At 50.5% G+C, this 20241-nt stretch overlaps 6 protein-coding genes across 6 annotated transcripts in view; 4 read left to right on the forward strand and 2 right to left on the reverse strand.

The window, feature by feature from the left end:
• Positions 1–7486, forward strand: part of LOC113213758 (neprilysin-2) — a 34817-nt gene extending 27331 nt beyond the window's left edge. Inside the window, exons 3-11 of the mRNA XM_052266411.1 lie at positions 2994–3092; positions 3351–3596; positions 3691–3899; positions 3978–4154; positions 4245–4765; positions 4905–5001; positions 5104–5272; positions 5536–6001; positions 6454–7486. Coding sequence (XP_052122371.1) covers positions 2994–3092; positions 3351–3596; positions 3691–3899; positions 3978–4154; positions 4245–4765; positions 4905–5001; positions 5104–5272; positions 5536–6001; positions 6454–6577 — 2108 coding nt within the window. The 3' untranslated portion in view covers positions 6578–7486. The remainder of the gene's footprint in view (positions 1–2993; positions 3093–3350; positions 3597–3690; positions 3900–3977; positions 4155–4244; positions 4766–4904; positions 5002–5103; positions 5273–5535; positions 6002–6453) is intronic.
• Positions 7487–7557: 71 nt separating this feature from the next.
• On the reverse strand, positions 7558–12404 carry LOC113213796 (exocyst complex component 2). Its single transcript, XM_052266410.1, has 17 exons — positions 12100–12404; positions 11709–12009; positions 11414–11609; positions 11038–11158; positions 10737–10951; positions 10537–10652; positions 10314–10450; positions 10155–10219; positions 9926–10072; positions 9605–9855; positions 9393–9507; positions 9152–9307; positions 8928–9077; positions 8519–8839; positions 8260–8447; positions 8130–8189; positions 7558–8050 (listed from the first exon to the last, which is right to left on the reverse strand). The coding sequence occupies exons 1-17, from the start codon at positions 12206–12208 to the stop codon at positions 7954–7956; spliced, it is 2745 nt and encodes a 914-aa protein (XP_052122370.1). The 5' UTR covers positions 12209–12404; the 3' UTR covers positions 7558–7953.
• Positions 12405–12504: 100 nt separating this feature from the next.
• LOC113216862 (eukaryotic translation elongation factor 1 epsilon-1) lies at positions 12505–13668 on the forward strand. The gene is made up of 3 exons (XM_052266413.1): positions 12505–12976; positions 13088–13183; positions 13297–13668. Exons 1-3 carry the CDS (start codon positions 12680–12682, stop codon positions 13423–13425), a joined length of 522 nt encoding a protein of 173 aa, XP_052122373.1. The 5' UTR covers positions 12505–12679; the 3' UTR covers positions 13426–13668.
• LOC113213788 (eukaryotic translation initiation factor 5A-like) lies at positions 13239–15019 on the reverse strand. Its single transcript, XM_026432961.2, has one exon. The coding sequence runs from the start codon at positions 14802–14804 to the stop codon at positions 14307–14309; it is 498 nt and encodes a 165-aa protein (XP_026288746.1). The 5' UTR covers positions 14805–15019; the 3' UTR covers positions 13239–14306.
• A 222-nt stretch (positions 15020–15241) lies between these two features.
• On the forward strand, positions 15242–16568 carry LOC113213372 (uncharacterized). Its single transcript, XM_026432420.2, has 3 exons — positions 15242–15516; positions 15613–15810; positions 15944–16568. Exons 1-3 carry the CDS (start codon positions 15400–15402, stop codon positions 16160–16162), a joined length of 534 nt encoding a protein of 177 aa, XP_026288205.1. The 5' UTR covers positions 15242–15399; the 3' UTR covers positions 16163–16568.
• A 612-nt stretch (positions 16569–17180) lies between these two features.
• Positions 17181–20241, forward strand: part of LOC113213595 (peptidyl-alpha-hydroxyglycine alpha-amidating lyase 2) — a 21020-nt gene continuing 17959 nt past the window's right edge. The window contains exons 1-4 of the mRNA XM_026432709.2: positions 17181–17431; positions 17767–17948; positions 18032–18230; positions 18315–18516. Of these exons, the coding sequence (XP_026288494.1) occupies positions 17246–17431; positions 17767–17948; positions 18032–18230; positions 18315–18516 (769 nt within the window). The 5' untranslated portion in view covers positions 17181–17245. The remainder of the gene's footprint in view (positions 17432–17766; positions 17949–18031; positions 18231–18314; positions 18517–20241) is intronic.

Raw genomic sequence — 20241 nt, forward strand, 5'->3', positions numbered from 1 at the left:
TTCGAAAAATCTCGCGACTCGTGATAAACATTGAGAAAGCGGGGCGACGAGGACGAGAGAGGAAAACATCGCGCGGGGACAAAAAAAAAAGCGTAGTATTTGTTTACTACTTTGCTACTACCTTTCCCAACGACGATTCTATCCTTCAGTTTAAGTACTTTCGCGGGCAAAATTTTTCTATGTTTTTTCCATACAAAAACAATCAGTTGATAAATAGACGGGGTTAGACGGGTGGTTTTTACTCCAGGGATACATTCCCGCAAAGACTAAATGGGTGTTCAAATCACAAGTTGATCACGGAGAAGCTGGCGCAGAGCATACCACCTCTTCCACCTACGCTCTTGCTGTTTACAGCAGTTGTTGCTAAGCCCGGCCCAGGCGCCGCCGCCGGGGGCCTGCCTGACCCGGTACCTCCGCCCGTGTAGAGAGGGTTATATTCGAAACGCGGACAGGTTTTCGAATCCAAAAGAGCGCGACCCGTTCAGTTTCGCTCGCCCCACCGGCCGGCCGCGTGCTGGAGATATATAGTATTGGGCGAAAGCGAGGCGGGGCGGGGCGGGGCGGGGCGGCGCCGGACGGACTGCGGATATCGCTGCGAGCTGCAGCGGGGCGGGGCGGGCCTGCGGAACAAGCAGCCTCATGTTACCCGCCCCGTCCACGTTTTATTGTGACCTGAAAAGATAACTCCGCGTGTTGTAGGAAAAAAAGAAAGGAAAAACGAGTGGTGAACAAGGATACGGGCGCGAGGAGTTTTGTTGCCCGTACTTGGTTCCGATTAACCGAAAAGTTCAGACTGGCCTACTGACCGCAAGGTTGGTTAGTTCTAATGGGGCTTGCGTTTGTCTTTATCGCGCTGGCATTATTATGGAAATTAGCGCGCTTGATTTGTCGCGGAGGATTTTTTTATGACTTTGCGGTGGACGCGGCGTGTTGTCGTTATATCGTCGGTTGTAAACTTGTCTGCGCAAAGGCGACTGTTGGGGCAGAAAAGATCTATTGCTGCAAGGGACGGACGTCACTTGATTTTGATTTCGCAGCGCTCGTCGTCGGCCTGTGGACGTGTAGAGCACTTATATGCATGGGACTTGCCGCGCATGCGCGTCGCTAACCTTGTATTACCGCCGCTTTAAACTGCAGTGTAGAGAAACCAGTGTGGAAACGATGTCGATCTGACATTAATACCTCCCCGGTTATCGGAGTCATATCGACATCCTTTCGATGGTTCATAATTTTCTCCAGCTGTGGAAATTGAAATTATTACTAACCAAATACCGCTGCTGTACAAATTGTTCATCCGCCACCTTATAATGTGGTGAAAACGTGGGACGCTTTCAATTTTAGAGAAAATGGATATTTATAGTGAAGCACAAAAACTGACTAACCAAGATTTGATTGATTGTAATTTTTTTTGAGTGAGGGTTTGGGGGGGGGACAGGTGCCCAGGGCGGCGCGCCACACGAGAGGTTCAGGAGGAGTCCTGCTGCAGGAGGTGGGATTTCTTTTATTTAATTTAAACTTATATTTTTGTTGTTGTTTTAGTAGCTCGACCACTCTTGTAGAACTATATTTTTCCTTTTTTTCATTTCACACCAACACCACCACCACAGCATTTTTTCACTTCCATATGACTGTCCTCATATTTCAATTTTGTTGTTTAGCGTTTTCTGGGTCGGGCACGCTGATGTGCACTACTTCATAGACCTGTCACGTATGGACATGGTTCAGGGGTACGATTAGCATGGCATGGCCCATGGGTGTGCTTTCTCTGGTGCAGGTGTGCGTGCGAGGGGAGGTAACTTATTCCCCTCTGTCTTTTGTTCTCATTTATCACAATCTGATTTCCCCCCCCCCCCCCCCCCTCCTCTTTTCACGGTTGCGGTCTTGAGAGTTTCCTTGATTGCGGACGCGTAAGGGTAGCCGGCGCGTAGCGGCGTGAAGAGAGGGGATGGCGGGTAAGGGAAACGAAAATGACGAGAGTGAGAATGAGAGGAAGAGAGTCGGTGTAGGATCGTCGTTTAGAATTCGTGAGTGCTGGTGCATGTTCAGGTGTATGGTGTTTGAGATGAGAGGTGGTGGGGCACACGGTGTGGACCAAACATTAACCACGTTGACTGTCCTCCCCTTTATCAATACTGTTCAACAAGCGAACTCCTATCACCATAAGTCATTTGGTGGAGGCTGTACTATTGTTCTGTGCGTACATATATGCATGCTGGCTCGTGGCCGCACGGGCACAACTGTGCCACTGTGTCACCCAAAGCCAAACAGCAATCATTTTCCCATTTGGGAACCTGCCAACAACTCTCAACACATACCCTCTCTAGTGTGTGTTGGGTCACATCAGTTCCCATTCACGGCTAATGAATTTCCTCTTCATAGGCCTGTGTTAAAGCCCTTAATATCCTGGATCAATTTCACGGCGTTTTTTTGTGTGTTTTAAAAATGCAGTACCATGTTTTTGGAACAAACTGCTGCTGCTTTAAATCAAGCGCTACACGTCCTTGCTCCTCGGTATTTCAAGCTATCCCCGAGAAAACACTCTTTAGAGCTTTTCCAAAATGATAATAATAAATAACATATTCGTCATGCTTCGCAAATGTGCGAGGGAGGCATAGATAGCATTAAATAGGTTACTACAGGTTTTCACCAGTAACCAGACTGTTCGGTCTACGCTCTAAACCGAAGCCAGGTCACACCTCCCTCGCACCTTTGCACCGCAAGCCCGTGGCCGGGGGCGTGCGCGGCGCGCGCCGCGTGGCCGAGGCGGTCGAGGTCCTTGTGTGTGCCGCCGAGTGTGCCGCCGCCGCCGTCGTGGCCGTGAGCGCCTGGCCCGGTAGGCAGGCCCGCGGCGCATGGCTGCGCGACGGGCCGGGACCGCGTCGGCCCCGCAGGCGCTCTGCTGCTGCTGCTGCTGCTGCTCCTCCTGGTCGCCGCCGTCACATACCCTCCTCCTCACCTTTGGTTTGTCGTGTGTTGCCCCCCTCCCGCTGCAGGCGCCGCCGACGCCAGGTCCCGCGGCCCCGGACCCACCCCCAAGCCCAACGAGCCCGCCAACCAGGACGTGTGCCTCACCGAGGGATGCATCCACGCCGGTGAGTATGACGGGCAGGAGATCGATACCGTCGCCCTGCTCGGCTCGGCTCGACTCGCGCGTTCATTGTTTGTCGACGATAATCATTGACGATGATCTGGAGGAGCCCGTCTCTGGTTGCGTCACCGAGCCGAGCGGAGTCGAGTCGAGCCGCGCGGCGTGATGTGAAAATAACCGGCCAGGAGAAGAGACTCTATACTTTTGCACGTCAACTACACTGTTCTAACCCTCTCCACTCCACTCTATCCCCGCGGGCCAGCCTCGTACCTGCTCAAGACCATGGACCTGGACGTGGACCCGTGCGATGACTTCTACCAGTACGCGTGCGGCAACTTCATCCGCACCACCAACATCCCGGACGACAAGACGAGCATCACCACCTTCTCCAAGATCAACGACGACCTCACCGAGCAGCTGAGGAACGTGATCGAGGAGCCCATGACCAGCAGCGACCCCATGTCGTTCGGCGTGGCCAAGAAGCTCTACAAGGCCTGCATGAACAAGAGTAAGATTTTAACCCCGACTGTGCGAGGCCGTCGCAGTTTTGTCGGTAACTGTTATTTTCTTCCGCGGTTATAACTGACGTTGTCTCGTCTCAGCCCTGGTGGAGGAGCGCGGCCTCACCCCCACCAAGGAGATCCTCCAGAAGCTCGGAGGTTGGCCCGTCCTGGAAAAGGACTGGAGCGAGGAGAAGTTCGACTGGAAGGAGGCTGTCTACAAGTTCCGGAAGGAGGGCTTCAGCGTCGACTACATATTTGACTTTTCCATCAACATCGACCTCAAGAACTCGACGTCGCGAGTCATTGACGTACGTTCTCTCGCGGATCTCTTGCAAATCTTTCCCTAAACTGACTGACTTAAATTTCTTTTTTCTTTTTTACGACAGATCGACCAGGCGTCGCTTGGTCTCAGCCGCGAGTACCTGCACAAGGGCTTGGAGGACAAGCTCGTCAAGGAGTACTACAAGTACCAAGTGGACATCGCTGTCATCTTCGGCGCCGACCGGGCCGTCGCAGAGAAGGACATGCTTGACGTGGTCAACTTCGAAATCAACATGGCCAACGTAAGCTGATTTACCGTCGGTGGTTCGGGCGACTACCTCGATGGGTGTCGATAGTCGATCGACTTACATCGCCACTCTTTCTGCCCGCAGATCTCCCTGCCCAACGAGCAGCGACGAAACTCGACCAAGCTCTACAACCCGATGAAGATCTCGGAGCTGCAGGAGCGCTACCCGTCCATCCCGTGGAAGGAGTACATGGAAAAGATCCTGCCCGCCTCCATCACGCTCTCCGACTCCGAGGTCATCATCGTGGACGTGCCCGAGTACTTCAGCAAGCTGGAGAAGCTGCTCGCCATGACGCCCAAGCGCACCATCGCCAACTACCTGCTGTGGCGCGCCTGCTCGTCCACCCTGAGCTACCTGCACGACTCGGTCCGCGACCGCCAGCTCAAGTTCTACACGGCGCTGTCGGGCCGCACGGAGCGCGAGAGCCGCTGGAAGGAGTGCGTCGACCTGGCCAGCGGCAGCATGTCGCTCTCCATCGGCTCCCTCTACGTGCGCCGCTACTTCAAGGAGGACTCGAAGCGCGCCGCCCTCGAGATGGTCAACAACATCCGCCAGGAGATGTACAAGGTGCTCAAGTCGGTGCCCTGGATGGATGACGCCACGAGGTTGGTTTTTAACTAAAGAGCGTCTTTTATTAAATAGGCTCTTCAGTTTTTTTTTGCTCGAGCGGCGATTTGGGCTGCCTACCCTCGGGGCGGTGCTGGCGACCGCAGTGCGCTCATCCCCTTTTCTTTCGCCTTGCAGGCAAGCTGCCCTGGAGAAGGCGTACTCCATGACGAACCACATTGCCTACCCAGATGAGCTGCTGGATAACTCCAAACTGGACAAATTCTACGAAGGGGTCAGTGCCGCCACACTATATTAAAAAAGTGACCGTCAGGATCATTTTCCAGCGTCTTTCGAGATTAGAGTCATCACCCTGTTGTTGGTTTCATTTTCTTAGCTCGAGGTGAACGAAGACATGTACCTGGAGAGCATCCTCAACCTTACCAAGTTCGGCACAGACTATTCGTTCAACCGCCTGCGCCAGAAGGTGAACAAGACCGAGTGGATCTCCCACGGCAGACCGGCCATCGTCAACGCCTTCTACAGCTCCATCGAGAACAGCATCCGTAAGTGCCGACACTGCACGACCCCGCCCGTTTTTCTCGGATTCGTTCGGCAAGTTACGCAAGCTCAGCGCCTGCGAGACTCGGGGTAGGCCACCCCGCTGTACACGTATGCACTGCAGGGAAGATGTTGCCTACCTATCAGGCGCTATGACTGCTTGGATGAGCTAAACTTGACAGTTTCGGAGGGGCAAATGACGTACTTTCTGGATTATCCCGAATTCTTTCAGATGCTCATGTTTTTTTTTCTCCCGGGTGGCTTGCAGAGTTCCCGGCCGGCATCCTGCAGGGGGCGTTCTTTTCCAGCGACCGGCCCCGCTACATGAACTACGGCGCCATCGGGTTCGTCATCGGCCACGAGATCACCCACGGCTTCGACGACCAGGGGCGCCAGTTCGACAAGGACGGCAACCTGGTGGACTGGTGGGCCAAGGAGGTGCAGAAGAGCTACCTGGAGAAGGCGCGCTGCATCATCGAGCAGTACGGCAACTACACGGCCAAGGAGGTGTCGCTCAAGCTCAACGGCATCAACACGCAGGGCGAGAACATCGCCGACAACGGCGGCATCAAGCAGGCCTACCGCGCCTACAACACGTGGGTCGAGGCCAACGGGCCCGAGCCGCGCCTGCCCGGCCTGCCGCTCAACCCCCGCCAGCTCTTCTGGGTGTCGGCCGCGAGCAGCTGGTGCTCCAAGTACCGGCCCGAGGCCCTGCGCGTCCGCATCACCACGGGGTGGGTACAGTCTGGTGCAGCATCGGCGCCAGGGCGATTATTGCCATGCAGTCCCGGCGCGGGCAAAATACATGTCAGAGCGCGGTGTCTTTTCGATGTGTTTCCGACATTGTTTTGCCGTGCTAAATTTTTAGTATGTCAAGTGGCTGATTCTCATTCGTAGTTGGCGGTCTGAAGAATTTTAATTTTTTTGAGAAGTTTCTCTGAGTAATTTATCAAGAATCTTTTTTTAATCTCTTAATTTTTTCCGACGGATTTTATTTTTTTCCATTTTTTTCTGGAAAAGTTTCTAACTTTTTCGGGAAATTTTTGGATCTATAAAATCCAAAGTTGTACTGTACGGCAAGCAGGCGAATCGGCCACTTGGTATCACGCACCTTACGCCATACTGATGTGTACGTTTAGCATCCTTTCGGAAAACACGGTGTAATCTTGAAAGTGTGTATTTGCAGGTATCACTCGCCGGGTGAGTTCAGAGTACGGGGACCCATGTCGAACCAGGAGGACTTCGCCAAGGACTTCAACTGCCCCGTGGCCAGCTCCATGCACCCCACCAAGAAGTGCGAAGTGTGGTAAAGAGAGGCCCGCGCGAGCTCCGTGAGCGTTGACTTGGACGAGAAACGTGCGCAATGTAACGCGTTGGCACACTGACCACCATCACCACCACCACCAGTACAACCTCCTCGAGAAGGGGAGGGAAGGCCCCGCCGTGGTGGCAGGGCGGGCTGGGGCCTTGGGGGAAAATGATGGGGATCTTTTCGAGGATTGAGAAATCGATACAAGACTGAAAGCTACGCAAGACAGATTCGACTCCAGTTTATATATATTGTCAGAGACTGCTGAAATGTGACAGTGCCCGTGAGCCGCACGACGGAGACGGGGCCAACGCCCAAACGTATGCGTGATCACACCGCAGGTGGAGAGAAGACACACTCTCCGACTTTCGTGATACTCATTGGAATAAGTGCCACTCTGAAGCGCGGTGTGACAAGAGGAATCGCCGCCCGTTGCGTGAATTTTTAAAAGAATGTTCGCATTTCCAGATGATTTGTTACAAATTTGTGTTCTGTTGTTCATTTTATTTTTGTATTTCATTTTTTTTTTTTTCATTTTTGTTCAACTGCTTTACTTTTGGAAAACAATTTCTTGTCAGCTACCAATTAAAATCACATGTGCCACTCTACCTAATTTTGTTGGCTTGTGATGTACAATTACTTTCCTTCTATTGCAACAGTGAGAGTGAGCTTAAGTGATTTTTTTCAAATTGTGCAGATCATTGACTTCAAATTGTTTTCTGTAGCTGTTTAATAATTAGTAAGCATAGAATTAAGAAACCCATTCCGTCCTGACAGCATGTACCTGTCTTTCTACGACCAGTTTATTTAATTTAAAAAAAAAATATTATTAGATAAAAAAAATTGTTTGAAAGAATAATGTGAAAATAGTGTTACACTTAAATTAAAAAAACAAAAAAACAACATAAAACCCTGAGTGAATTGTTTACAAGTCTATCTCCTCCTCCACTATGTTCGCAGGATGACCCAAAATCAAAAATCTAACCAGTGAGATTAAATTTATTGCAACATTTACATAAATAACATTATATAATGAAAATAACGATATGGCTGTCTAAGGCCTTCACGCTGGTCTGAATCTGAACACAATCATACAATGCATATACATATCTAATTTACTAAGGATGAAAAACTTTGACAGAACTATCAGAACTATCATAATTGATTGACTATCACATAGAAAACCCAGGGCCATACAGCTTCTTTACGAGACAGATTCGCTGTACCCCTTGGATGAAGTTGCATTTCCTATTGAACTTAACAGCAAGAAATGAGGATGATTAATTACAGAAATGTTCAGTAAAAATGATGACATATGGTAGTAACATGGAATCACTAAAATTAATTAATAGCAAGTCTAACAGTAACAATTAAACATTAAACAGATTTTGTAGATGGTGTTTTAGGGTCTCGGAAACACAATAGCTGAAGTCGCATCCTTGATCTGAAGTTATTCAAAACATCCTCCACATTTCTGTAAATCCAGTAAAAACATACACTTAAGACCATGAAAAGACCATAGAATAATAAACATTATCAAGCTTTCAAGTTACCTTTTCCCTTGGACATCACTTAATCGTGGAATAGCTTCCAATGCTTCCTCAAAAAACGCCCTGTAAAATAAAAATGAGACTAGAAAACCTATGAATTTCTAAACACAAACAAAACCAGAAAAGCACATACTCAGCAGTTGGTGTGGAGTAGACTGTCACGGCTTCACGAATAGCTGCAATATCAGCACATGCTTGCTGAGTCCCATGAACATTAAACTTTTTGTCCAAACAAACCATAAGCCTTGCAAGTTCCTCAGCTACTGTTTCAACCAACTGAGGGAGGACCCTCCAAACTAAACCAGGAGATATGCTGTGCACCTGCAGAAAATTGTATCTAATTCATGTTCAAACAGATAAAGATTTTTTGTAAGATGCGTTTAGATCCTTACCTCTGCATGAACACTGATAAGGTTGGTTAGAAGCTCTTTGACATATGGTCTAACATCCATAGGCTTCAATGCAGTATGCCAATTGAAGTTGCCAATGTACATAGAAGGCTCAATAGTCCCTACTAATGGGTCAGACCGTTGCTCAAGGTATGCATCCAATACTCTCTGATCCAGTTCTGTCAAGGCCTTCTTGACAGCAGCCAATGGACCAGTTTGAGCAGGAAGCTGATAACGGGCAAATAGATCAGCAATTCGGGGCAGAAGAATAGACCGTGTATACTCAATGTTACTAAGTACACACAACAAACGTTGTTCCCAGGCCTGTAAAAAGAAATTTATGTTAGTAATACCAAACTGAGAAAGAGTCGATTGACAAGCAAAATGGTAAACGTAAAAAACTGAAACATACCGGTCCACTTTCTTTGTCTTTGCCTCTTCCTTTGTCAAGAACTGAGTCAGAGCCGCGAACTTGAAAAATTGCTGGTGATCCTATCATTTGAGACACTCCTGGAGATTCTCCAGCAATTGCATCACTTCCAAGAGCTAATTTATCTAAAACCTGAAATTAAAGATAGCAATTATAGCAACAAATACATCTAAAAACTTTGTTGCATCCTCTATCATGACACATACCTCCACAAAACCAAGTAACATGTTTTGAATTAGATTATTAAGATCCCTTTGTACAACATCTGGATCAAGTAATAGAGTCTCCCTTTGCTCTGATAGTAAAACTGAGTCTTTGGCAAGTTGTAAAGCTTCAGCGACTACTCTTTCACATTCTGCAGGCTGAAAGGTTAAAACATCATAAATGGAAAACAGTATATATAGATGGAAAATAATTATGAATGTTAAGTTTACAACTTATACTTACCAAGTGTGTAATACCACCATGTTCACCATCAAACTGAATGTTCCATGATTCTTGAGTGTGCAAATTTCGAATTGATTCTCCAGCTTGCTTCAAAAGAGTGCTCATGCAATGTACTCTGCAAAAGTTCAGATAAGATTAGATTAGATTAGCTCCATCAACAAAAATATATTAAGAAAGACCTGAATTTCAAAATGTGTTGTATTATTAAATACCTTAGATCAAATATAAGACCAGCAACAATATCAAGTGCTTCACTAGGTAAATCAAGACGAATTAGGGATGAGTATGCATGACGAAGTGCTCGTACACAATGGGGTAGCCAGGGACCTAAACCCTCCATTCCTCGCGAGTGCCAAACACCATAGCTAGCTCGTTCAGCTGCTGGTGTCCTCACAAGAGTGTGGGGCATTAGAGCAGCACGAAGTAGCCCAGAAAACAATGAAATGGATGCAAGCACCAATTTCTAAAAGACGGCAAAAATTAATTGTGTTGTAAACAGGCAATAAGACAACAGTCAAGACCTTGAGTACTACCTTAAAATCTTGTTGTCGGCCAGGAACAACTTTAACTTGCAGCTCTCCAGTAAAATATGCCTGCCCTAGTTTCCAGAAGTCAGGAAACCGCTCTGATATTGCATCAGCTAATTCTTCAGTCAGCAGAACTCTAGCAGGGACACTTGTCTGGAAATATTAAAATGATTTGATTACATGAACTGTTGACAATACCAAATCTCTACATTTCCTTTGCAACAGTTAAACATACCTGCCAGTCAGAGTTTTGATTTGATGAGCTTGTGCTTTTTTGTTTGCTACTTTTTGGAGTTTTGCCTTAAAAAATGTAAACATTTATTTGTACAAATTTGGTACCAAGTAATGATATGTATTTTTTTTTAAATGTTGAAACTAGAAAAAATAGACAAACCTCCTTCTTCTAAAGCTGCTTGTTCTTGGGCAAGGTTTGTATCTCTACAATGGATCATGGTAGTAGTCAGATGACGTGAGTGGCAAGATATAGCATCCCAGGCTGGATCACCCCCTTCTTCTAGATGAACTAAATTTCTGAGTAGAGTAGAAAACAATTGTGAAGGAAGTTAGATAAAGATTTCCAATTACTTCAACTTTATTGTTACTATACTACAACAAACCTTATAAGTTTCTTTTGAGCTTCTAGGGAAGTGGGAGCCTCTTCTAAACGATGATGGAGAAGTTTGCGCAACTGGGCTATTCTTAACTCTACCTCAGCTAGAACTTTTTTGAACACCTGCAAACATTTCATCATTTAAAATATAAAAACCAATAAACTTAGGTACTGAGGTAGAACATTTAAGAATCAATTTATACTCACAGGAACATCTGTGTTCCCAAACAAGTTAATGACACGAGCATAATCATTAATTACAGCATCATAATCCCCTTTCTTTATATTTTTTTCAATAGCTCCAGGTAGACCAAACAAGAAACGAAATCTTTGGAGAACTGCTAGTGCACTTCTGGTGGCATCAGCGCGCTCACGCCGTGTAAGTACGTCCTCAAATAATTTATTTGCCTCTAGCATGGATTCTGAAAAAAACAAAAAAAAAACAAAAAACAATTACATGACCAAAATAAAACAACTGAACATTTATCAGCCAGAAATTATTTATTACCTTTGATTGCTCCCTCCAAACGAACTGTGGGGTCCTGACCCTGTTTTTCAACATCCTCCTCAAAGCGCTCTTTCAATTGAGCTAAAGTATCCATTTGCTCCATAACTGAGCCAACATTAGACTGAAAATATTTTACAATGAGGTATTTAGCCGATACGAAATCGGAAGGAAGAAGAAGCCCTGGAGCCAAACAAACCTTCAATTGTTCAGGTTTTAAGCAGACGAATTCATCGAACAATTGAAGGTTTGTTTGGCTCTAGGGCTTCTTCTTCCTTCCGATTTCGTATCGGCTAAATACCTCATTGAGTTCACCCCAAATGTAGTTTGGTCTACCAGAGATTTTTTTAACAAAATACAGGAAAACTTCAATAAATACCTTAATAAAGGAGAGTTGTCCTTCTTTTTGACCATCAACTTTCCGTCTTAAGAATGCAAGTCCTGCACGGAGATCATCAAAGGGTGTAGCATGGTGTCTTTCAAGAAGAAACCAGCCAGCTGCAAAATTTTCTGAGGAAAGATCTCCAGATCCTCCAGGAAATAGTTTATGTAGGCCTTCCTCAGGAAACTTTTGTCTAATTTAGAAAGAAATATTATTGAAATTTGAATTCAATGCATATCAAAAAAAAAGACAGCTTAGTAATCACACTTTTAAGGAGAATCGTAATACTTACTCTACTCCTTCAATAGATATTCCTAGGGGATCGTCATGCTGGTATGTGGTTGGTGTCAAACCTCTGCGACCCCACCACATTTTGCGGAGAGGAGCCTCTTCTACCCACACAGCGGTTTCTTTCATAGGTCCGATCATTTCATGATATCCGCGGAACTCAACAGTACATGTACCCCTCCCACCTGAACGTGTTGTTACAAGAATTTCTCCTTTGCCTTTCCCTGGTCCAGATCTTGCAATAATTTTGTTTGGTGACTTCCATTCTGCAGAGAGCAGGCAGTCACACCCACAAATAGTGAGACCTAAGGAAAGAGTTGACATTAAAAAGTGCCAATGGAAAATGGCAACCAACCAAAAATTGAGATTTAACTCGTGTAAAATCAACAACCTACCACACAGATCTTGGGGTGTTTTACCCAGGAATTCACCACGAACAGTAACTCTGGTGCCAGGCGGACCTTCTTTAGGTGACACCCCAGTGACGATGGGAGGAGGACCCATTGTATGTAACCCTTTTTTTACGCCACTTACGAGATGCAAATGTCAGAACAGGTGGACAAATATAAGAGGAACCTTACGACCATGGCTTTCAATGGCTCAGGCTTGTTACTGAGAACTGGCTGACACGAAAGACATTAGTTTCCTAGAGTTTTGCTTTCACAATAACATAAATAATCACCACAACCTCAAATCCTCAAATGACAGCAGGACGACAGTTGTTATCACAGCTGTTATGAAAAATTTTGCCGTGTCACAAATACTGAGGTTTAAGCTTTCAAGCATGAAAAAGAATTTCAGGTATGTTTTTCAAGAGAAAATGATTACGAACGAAAGGATTTTACATTTAATGGAGCAGCATTAGAATGAGTGTCCTCTTTTCTCAATTTCTGGGAGACGTCAAGCGGTGCTAGAACACTTTTATTTTGATTGGGTCCCTCCTCGTTGGCAGTAAGGTTAGAAACACTTGTCAAGATGGTTCAGTGTAATCTTGAGAATTTCAAAAAGATCAGTAAAAGTCTTGATGAAAGTATAAATGTCAAAAAATACAACGAGGCTGATATTTTAAAGGTATACAGTTTGAATAAAACTCATGATGGGAGTTTGCCCGGATTTTGCGCCAGCTTAGTTATGCTTGCAAAGAAGAGTAAGCAGCTACATCTTCTTGGGGATTCTCCGGAAGATCAAGCCGTTGTTCGACAATGGTTAGAGTACGCTGTTTCAACTGCGAATTATGTCGATGTTCCAAATGTGTCAAGACAAGTGCTGAAGGTATGGAGTAGATCTCAAAAATATGTGACTTACTACTGTCAAAGTTGTTGAGCTGTGAGAATCATTCATTTTATCATTCACTTACCATCTTTGCTCTTCTTTCCCCTCTAGGACATCAATACTAACTTATCAGAGCGTACATTTGTGGCTGGCAACTTCCGTTCCTTGGCTGATATTGTTTTATATCACCTGCTGCATCAAGTTGTTGTGAGTGTTTATCATATACTGGTGATAGGATTAAAAACGAAAAAAACATTCACTCTCATATGCCATATCATCTCGTTTATTTGCTAACAATTACGGTTTTATATTTATTGCAGGTTAGCCTTACATTCCAAGAAAAAGAGCAGTTTGTGCACTTGTCGAGGTGGTACAACAATCTCCAACAAGATGGATCTATTCGAGGGCCTAATCCCTTGTTGACATTTAGTCGAACTCTTCTTTATTAAATAATAGTTAATTTGGATTTGCCCCTGTGAAAAAACGTTTTTTAATTTATTTATTTGTGAAGGTTAGGTTAATAGTTGAATGTCTGAACATTATTCATTCGCCTCTATTAAATTTTAACTCATTCAAATTAATTCTCATTATGGATTACGGAAACTGTGTACTGTATTTAAAATCCTTTTTTCTTTCTCAAATAGAAGCAAAAATTGGCAATGGTTGTGAAATATACATCTCTTTAGTGATAAGGTTCTTTCCAGTTTTTTATAACTCTCATCCAACTCTGGTCCAATTCTGATCAAAATTTCAGTAAGGTATTTAGTATTTCCATAATTCTAAGAAAGTAGACTCAGTTTTCCTGAGAAAATGATTCATGTGATATTCTTGGTTAATTTGGCACTGATTAGACGTAGCTCCAGGAATTTACTCACCTCTTTCAATAGACAAATCTAAAATATTTTTGAATTTTCCACTTTAAAAAAAAGTCCCCGCCAAATCACTACATTAGTCTCACTGTCATCTTGTTGATAATCTTATTAAATTAGGAAATTGTGCCCTCGTAATGATGAAACAAGCTTCATTTAAAACTTCTTTGATACATTCTTTGCAGCCGCTATAAGAGATTTGATTACTTATACGTATACATATATATGTATGATTTTAGGCTTTGGAGGGAAAGCAGTCAAGGTTTAATTCAGTCCAGACACAAATGGAGTAACATTCCATTAACAAACAAAAAAATTATTGAAAACGAACAAGTATTGCTGATGAATGGGACGTGAAAGACATAACAAGACTTTTGAAAGGTACAAAGGTACGATTCCTGTGAAGGCGTACGCTCTGTGCTGAGAATTCCGCTGAGGGATCTCTGCCCATCTCTTCGCGCTCACATTGGCTTGATGTTGGTGTTGTGCTTGATGCCGATGACGCACTCCTCGCCGACCGCCGTCATCACGGTGCACAGCAGCTCCTTGCCTGCGTCGAACTCGGTCTTGAGCTGCACGCCCAGCTCGCCCTCGGGGATCTTGAGGTCCTCGCGCAGCTCGCCCCCGTCCGACATGAGCGAGAGGTAGCCGTCGTCCGAGATGTCGGTGAGCTGGTACTCCTCACGCTTGACGTTGGGCACGTCCATGTTGTGCGTCGAGGGGCAGATGTCCTCGTACTTGCGGCCCGTGAAGATGTCGATGCCCACGAGGTGCACCTTGGCGTGGCCGTGCTTGCCCGTCTTGGACGTGGACATCTCCACCACCTTGCAGGGACGGCCCTTGAGCATCACAAAGCCGTTCTTGCGGAGCGCCGAGCACTGCAGCGGGTAGGTGGCCGACGCCCCGGAGTCGCCCGACTCGAACTGCACGTCGTCTATGTCGACGGGGCCGGACGCCATCCTGGAGAGGTGGAGAGCCTCCTAGGCCACGCCGACCGGGCCGCGCGTCAGCAGGCTCTCTGCAGCAAGCCCCGCGCCCCTCTCTCTCTCTCTGCCCTGCGAGCCCCACGCTAGGGGTGGACTGGGCGGCTCAGCGTCCGTCCGAGCCCGTAGCCCGGCACTGCTCCCTGGGTACAGTCCGCGCGCCGCACTCCGCGCCCCGGAGACCCGCCCCGCCGACCCGGCCCCACCCTGCGAGCGCGCGAGCCCCGGGTCGGTGGGGTGCGGGACGCCGCGCGCGCGCTGTGCCCCCGCCGCGCTGCCTGCCGGGTTGCCTAGCGACGCGGCGCGGACCACCCCCGGCCGGATGCTGCCCGGGCCAATACGAGTGACACGCAACCCTCCCCCTCCACGGCGCCGGGGGCCGCGGGGGGAGGGAGACGGTCCATGATGCTGGCGGCCACCCCTCTCCGCCCCCAGCCTGGCGCCCAGTCCCCAGTCGGCACCTCTCCAAGGCGCAGTGCGGAGAAGGCCGCGGGCCCCAGGATCGCGTCGGGTCACAGCCGAGCCGCAGCGCGTCGGACTTTGTGGCGGGCGGGGCGAGGGCCGGGGCGCCATGGGGTCTGATCCGGGAGACTTCGCACCGGAGGACGAGCCGGTGGAGGCGCCGGTGGGTGGACCGGGGGGTGTCCCGCCACCGGGGCCAGGGGGCGCTGGTCAGGTCCCTCCTCAGGTGAGGGAAGCTCGCGGAAGCTCCTGCACGCCTTGCCGCGCCTCATGTCTACGACGCCAAGTCCGCGCTCTCATGCATTGCCGCAATGTTTTGCAGGGGCCGCAGCGGCGTGGTGGGTGGGGGTGGCGGCACCCGTGGGGCGGTGGCGGCGGCGGTCCGGGGACGGCCCTGTTGCTGCTGCCCCCGCTGCTGCTGCTGCTCCTGAGCACCGCCAGCATCACCCCCTCCGCGGAGGCGGCGGCCATCGTCAAGCGCAGTTTCAACGATCAATCCGTGCGGGGCTATCTGACGGAGGTGAGCCCCCGCCCCTGCCGCGCCCCCCTGCGGGCCCTGCAGCCCCGCGCTGCAGCGGCGCCAGGGGCCGGTCGATATGGAGCTGCAGGCTGACGCAGACTGACGGGGTGGCGTGTGTCTCTGTGCGTTGCAGCGGGCGTGCTGGTGGAACGAGATATGCAAGGAGGAGTTCCAGACGCAGTTCCGGTGCAAGTGCCCCCAGTGGTCCTACTGCCGCTCGCCGGGCCGCTATTACAACGCGTACTGCACCGTCACCGGCACGGGGTACATCTGGACGCAGCCCGGCTGGGGTGGCTCGTCTGCGGCCGCGGCTGCAGCCGCCCCCGCGGCGGCGGCGGCGGCGGGGACCTGAGGGAGGAAGAGAATGTCTGAGGGAGGAAGACCGAGCGAGAGAGCGTGATAGAGAAAGAGAGAGAGGGGGGAGGGAGAGGACATGAGCGCGGAGTCGGAGAAGAGAGTGAGAGCGAGAGCAATGATTGTGTTCGGTGTTTGAGAAGTACATGCACTGCCCCTTACTGCCAGGCTGATCCAAAGCCACTTTGTAAGTCACGAAGAAATTGTTAAGAATTTCAAGGACTCTAGAACTGAATCTTAAAAGTGACCAGTTTCACGGATAGAACTTAGTGCGCCTCCATATTCAAGTCCTTTAAAGACATATAATTAAATTTTCGATGCAATACTTTTGTAAGTTATTGTACTGCGAGTGGCAGGGAAAGAAATCTGTCCACTCATGAAATAAAACTGAGCTATGGTGTTTATTGCTTTTTTTCCATCTCCGAACCTATTTTACACGAGGCACCAGTTCAGTTGGACAAGCCGTCGTAATAACCCTTTTTTTGAAGTTTGAAGAAGACCGCCGCCGCCGAGCAGTAGCGCGAGGTAGCGCCGTCAGGTAGGCAACCCCTCCTGCACCCGTGCACTGGTGCGGCCCGCTCCGGATACGCGGGCGCTTCACGGAGAGCAGAGCAGAGAGGTGCGCTGCATAGAGCACAGCCACGACATAATCAGCGGCTCGCCCCCGCGCCCCCGCGCCACGCGGAAGGGTTGGACCTGTTGTCGAGGGCGGGGGGGGATTAGGGTAGGCTGGGGTGTGGGGGTCAGGGTGCGACCCTAAATGAAGAGGCCCAGCCCGGGGGTGGCGTGGCGCTCACTCACCCCCCTTACGGTGACACTTCGCGGCCGCCCGGCCCGGGGCCCCCCGGCCCCCCTCCCCCTGCGACCCGACGCGACGCAGACCCTAACGAGGGCAAAGTGGTGGCCTCGGAGGTGGCGCCACCAGTCGGGCGGCGCATCCGGCGCGCGGGGGGGACGCATGCGCGACCCGCAGGGGGGTGGCGACGCCCGTAGCGCCGCGGCGGGGCGGCGGCGTGACCGCGAAGCTCGGGGAAAGGGAGAAAGGCCGTGCGCGCCGTGCGCAGGCAGCAGGAAAACAAAGATGGCGAGGAGACGGCGCTGGGGCCTGGGCGCGGGGCTGGCGGCGCCCCTGCTGCCCCTGGCGCTGGCGCTGCTGCTGCTGGCCGCCAGGGACGCCACCGAGGCCCGCTCCATCAACCACGTCCACGACCTCAGCTCGGAGCTGTACTCGGAGATCCGGGAGCTGATGCAGCGAGCCTTGCACCAGGTGAGTGTGCCCTGGGCCGCACCTCGGTGCCACCTCGGCGCCCCTTGTAGGGGACTGTGCCAGGCCCTGCCCTCGGGAGCTCGCGGGCTCCACGGCGGAGGCCTTGCCACGCCGTGGCCCCGGGTCCCCAGGGCCAGCGAGGGCCGTGACCGCGCGGGTAAACATATGGCCAGGCTCGGGGCCTGCGCGCCGGCCCGGCCGCGTCACTGCGCACATCGGCCGTGGCGCGCTCGCCGCCCGCCTTTTGAACGGGGCTGCGGCAAGCGCGGTCAGGTCGGCAACAGGCGTCGTCGGTTGAACCCTGGTTGTAAGTTGACTTTATCTGTGTTCGGCAGCGCGATGAGGCCGTCCCTTGCCTGGCCGAGCTCGGCGCCGCCCCCGCCCCCGCCCACCCCCGCCTCGTGCCCAGCTGGCCGCTGCACGGGCCGCCCCCGCTCGGGCAGGTGGCCGGCGTGGCCGTCGCGCTCAACGGCTTCCCTGTCGTGTTCCACCGCGGCGCCAGGGTGTTCGACAGCAAGTACGTATTATTTAATATTCAGAAATTTGAGAGTGGTCTGCTCGATCTCCCGACACTAACTCTTTCTACCCGTCCGCGCGCAGGTCCTTCAACGACTCGCACCACTTCCAGTTCGTTGACGAAGGTCCCATCCCGGAGGACACGGTGCTCACCCTGGATCCCGACAACGGCGACGTTCTGACCGGTTGGGGCCGCGACCTGTTCTTCATGCCGCACTCCATCACCATCGACAACCGTGGCAACACTTGGCTCACAGACGTCGCCCTGCACCAGGTCTTCAAGGTGGGTCATGCGTCGCGCTGTACGTAGTATTCTCAACCGATATACGATGTGTGCTGTTTGTCGCTGACGAGGACGTTGTTGCAGTTCGCACCGGGCTCCACCAAGCCCAACCTCACCCTAGGCCAGGAGTTCACCCCCGGGCCGGGCAAGCACCAGCTCTGCATGCCGACGGACGTGGCCGTGGCCTCCACCGGAGAGGTGTTCGTCGCCGACGGCTACTGCAACGCTCGCGTCCTCAAGTTTGACCCCTCCGGTGTGCTGCTCCGGCTCTACCCCCAAGGCAACGGTGAGTTGAGTGTTTCTTGCCCGCCCATCTCCATCTCTGTCCCTCTCTCTCTCACGCTCTCTATCTGCTCGCTCTCTTGTCCGACGACGACAGGTTTTCAGGTAATGGCTCCTATTTTACGTTAGGTCGGCACCTCATTTTACGGTGTTTGTTTTTCCGCCTCAGGTGTCGAGTTTCAAGGTCACCTCTCGTAATCCCGCCCCCTCCGCCCCTCTCCATTCCTCCCACGCATGCTCGTCTCTCTATGCACTTGCTCCCCGGACTTACTTATCCCACTCGGAGTAGTAGGAGGGGAAGCCAAAATAATCCTCTTGTCGAACCTCGGCCGATAGTGATCGGGGGGAGGGCCGCGCAGCTGCGACACGCCGTCTCTAGGCCAGCTAATGAGCCAATGAGGCAGAAAATCTACCTCATCTTTTAGCCCCCCCCCCCCCCCCCCCCCCCGGGGGGGGGGGGGGGGGGGGGGACTGGGCCGGTGTGTATCGGCGTCGGGCGTCGGCGTCGACGGTCCAGCGTGGCGAGGAGGCAAGGTGTTTACCACGAAAGTGTGGATCTGGGAAAGAATAAATTATTCTTGTTATAGCGGGGGCCTCTGGGAGCGGCGGAGGGGCGGAGAGGGGGGAGGGGCGTCGATACGTGAATAGAAGGGACACTCAACAGCCGCTGTCCGTAGGGGGGCAGTGAATTCCTGGAAGGTGAGGCCGGCGCGAGCAGGTAGCCGATGAGAGGCCATGATTGATGGCGAGAGAGGGACAAGAAGAAGAGGCGGGAGTGAGAGCGAGACAGAGAAGAGTGTCGGTGAGAGAGAGAGAGAGGGAGTGAGAGATAGAGAAGGGGAGGAGGAGGAGGAGGATATCGCTACTAAACTACCTCCGTCGCCAGCCGCTGCTGGCCGACTATGGGCGACGGGGGGAGAATAATAAAGGAAAACAAAACACGTCCCGGGGCGTGCCAGCAGCAGCCTCGGCCGTGGCCAGCGGTGTTTGCGTCAGTAAATATGTACCGTGCAAACACTCGAAGCACACACGCCACGCCAACGACTAGGGGCTCCGACTTACAGCCAGGCCATCTCAGACGATAATCTATTATAGAGGCACTCAAATGACAAACTCTTTCAAAAATGTATGTCCTTATTGACTTTTCCTTGAATTGGGGCCGATCGAAAGAAGCTTTTCAGGCGCCATAATTTACCTTTAGGAAAATAAGCGTTACTTATGGGCATGTCTTATGGCCTCTTCAATTTTTCAACTTGAAGTTTAAACGAATTCGAATTAAGTGGCTGCTGTGGAAAAGGTACCTCCATCAATTGAAAATGACGACGCTATACACAAGTTTTCAAATCTTATGGCATACCCCCCCCCCCTCCGTCCCAAGTTTTATTTTCTTCTCTCGATCCATTACAAATCTTACATTGTGACCCACAATCAGAGGAGGGAGCTGCGCAGACGACTGCAGAGAGTTCGCAAGGTGTGGCGGGAGGTGTGGTGGCAGAAAAGGTGCGGGAGAGGGGAGAGGTGGCAGAGGGGTCCTCAAAGCGGTACTATACTACTTATAAGGCCCAGGAGGGTGCCAATAAAAACGTCACTCGCGACGGCTGTACACAATTTTCTGCAAATTAGAATCGAAATCCATGACGGAGGAGGGGGAGGCAGGCGCGCTATCGTCCCTCAACGACGGCCAGAGGGCATATATATTTTTTTTGTGGAAAAGGCGGAAGGGGGGGGG

The sequence above is a fragment of the Frankliniella occidentalis genome, unplaced genomic scaffold, assembly GCF_000697945.3.
Source record: "Frankliniella occidentalis isolate FOCC.00 unplaced genomic scaffold, Focc_3.1 Scaffold38, whole genome shotgun sequence".
Taxonomy (NCBI): domain Eukaryota; kingdom Metazoa; phylum Arthropoda; class Insecta; order Thysanoptera; family Thripidae; genus Frankliniella; species Frankliniella occidentalis.

What these genes read in the sequence shown, in the direction of transcription:
- LOC113213796 (XM_052266410.1), bottom strand. Translation starts at nt 12,208, where the DNA reads ATGGGTCCTCCTCCCATCGTCACTGGGGTGTCACCTAAAGAAGGTCCG. An exon ending in GGTCTTATATTTGATCTAAG is followed by an intron (nt 9,508 to 9,604) that starts GTATTTAATAAT and finishes GAACTTTTGCAG; the next exon opens with AGTACATTGCATGAGCACTC. An exon ending in TACTCCACACCAACTGCTGA is followed by an intron (nt 8,190 to 8,259) that starts GTATGTGCTTTT and finishes TTTATTTTACAG; the next exon opens with GGCGTTTTTTGAGGAAGCAT.
- LOC113213788 (XM_026432961.2), bottom strand. Translation starts at nt 14,804, where the DNA reads ATGGCGTCCGGCCCCGTCGACATAGACGACGTGCAGTTCGAGTCGGGC.
- LOC113216862 (XM_052266413.1), top strand. Translation starts at nt 12,680, where the DNA reads ATGGTTCAGTGTAATCTTGAGAATTTCAAAAAGATCAGTAAAAGTCTT. An exon ending in TGTCAAGACAAGTGCTGAAG is followed by an intron (nt 12,977 to 13,087) that starts GTATGGAGTAGA and finishes TTTCCCCTCTAG; the next exon opens with GACATCAATACTAACTTATC. An exon ending in ACCTGCTGCATCAAGTTGTT is followed by an intron (nt 13,184 to 13,296) that starts GTGAGTGTTTAT and finishes TATTTATTGCAG; the next exon opens with GTTAGCCTTACATTCCAAGA.
- LOC113213372 (XM_026432420.2), top strand. Translation starts at nt 15,400, where the DNA reads ATGGGGTCTGATCCGGGAGACTTCGCACCGGAGGACGAGCCGGTGGAG. An exon ending in CTGGTCAGGTCCCTCCTCAG is followed by an intron (nt 15,517 to 15,612) that starts GTGAGGGAAGCT and finishes AATGTTTTGCAG; the next exon opens with GGGCCGCAGCGGCGTGGTGG. An exon ending in TGCGGGGCTATCTGACGGAG is followed by an intron (nt 15,811 to 15,943) that starts GTGAGCCCCCGC and finishes TGTGCGTTGCAG; the next exon opens with CGGGCGTGCTGGTGGAACGA.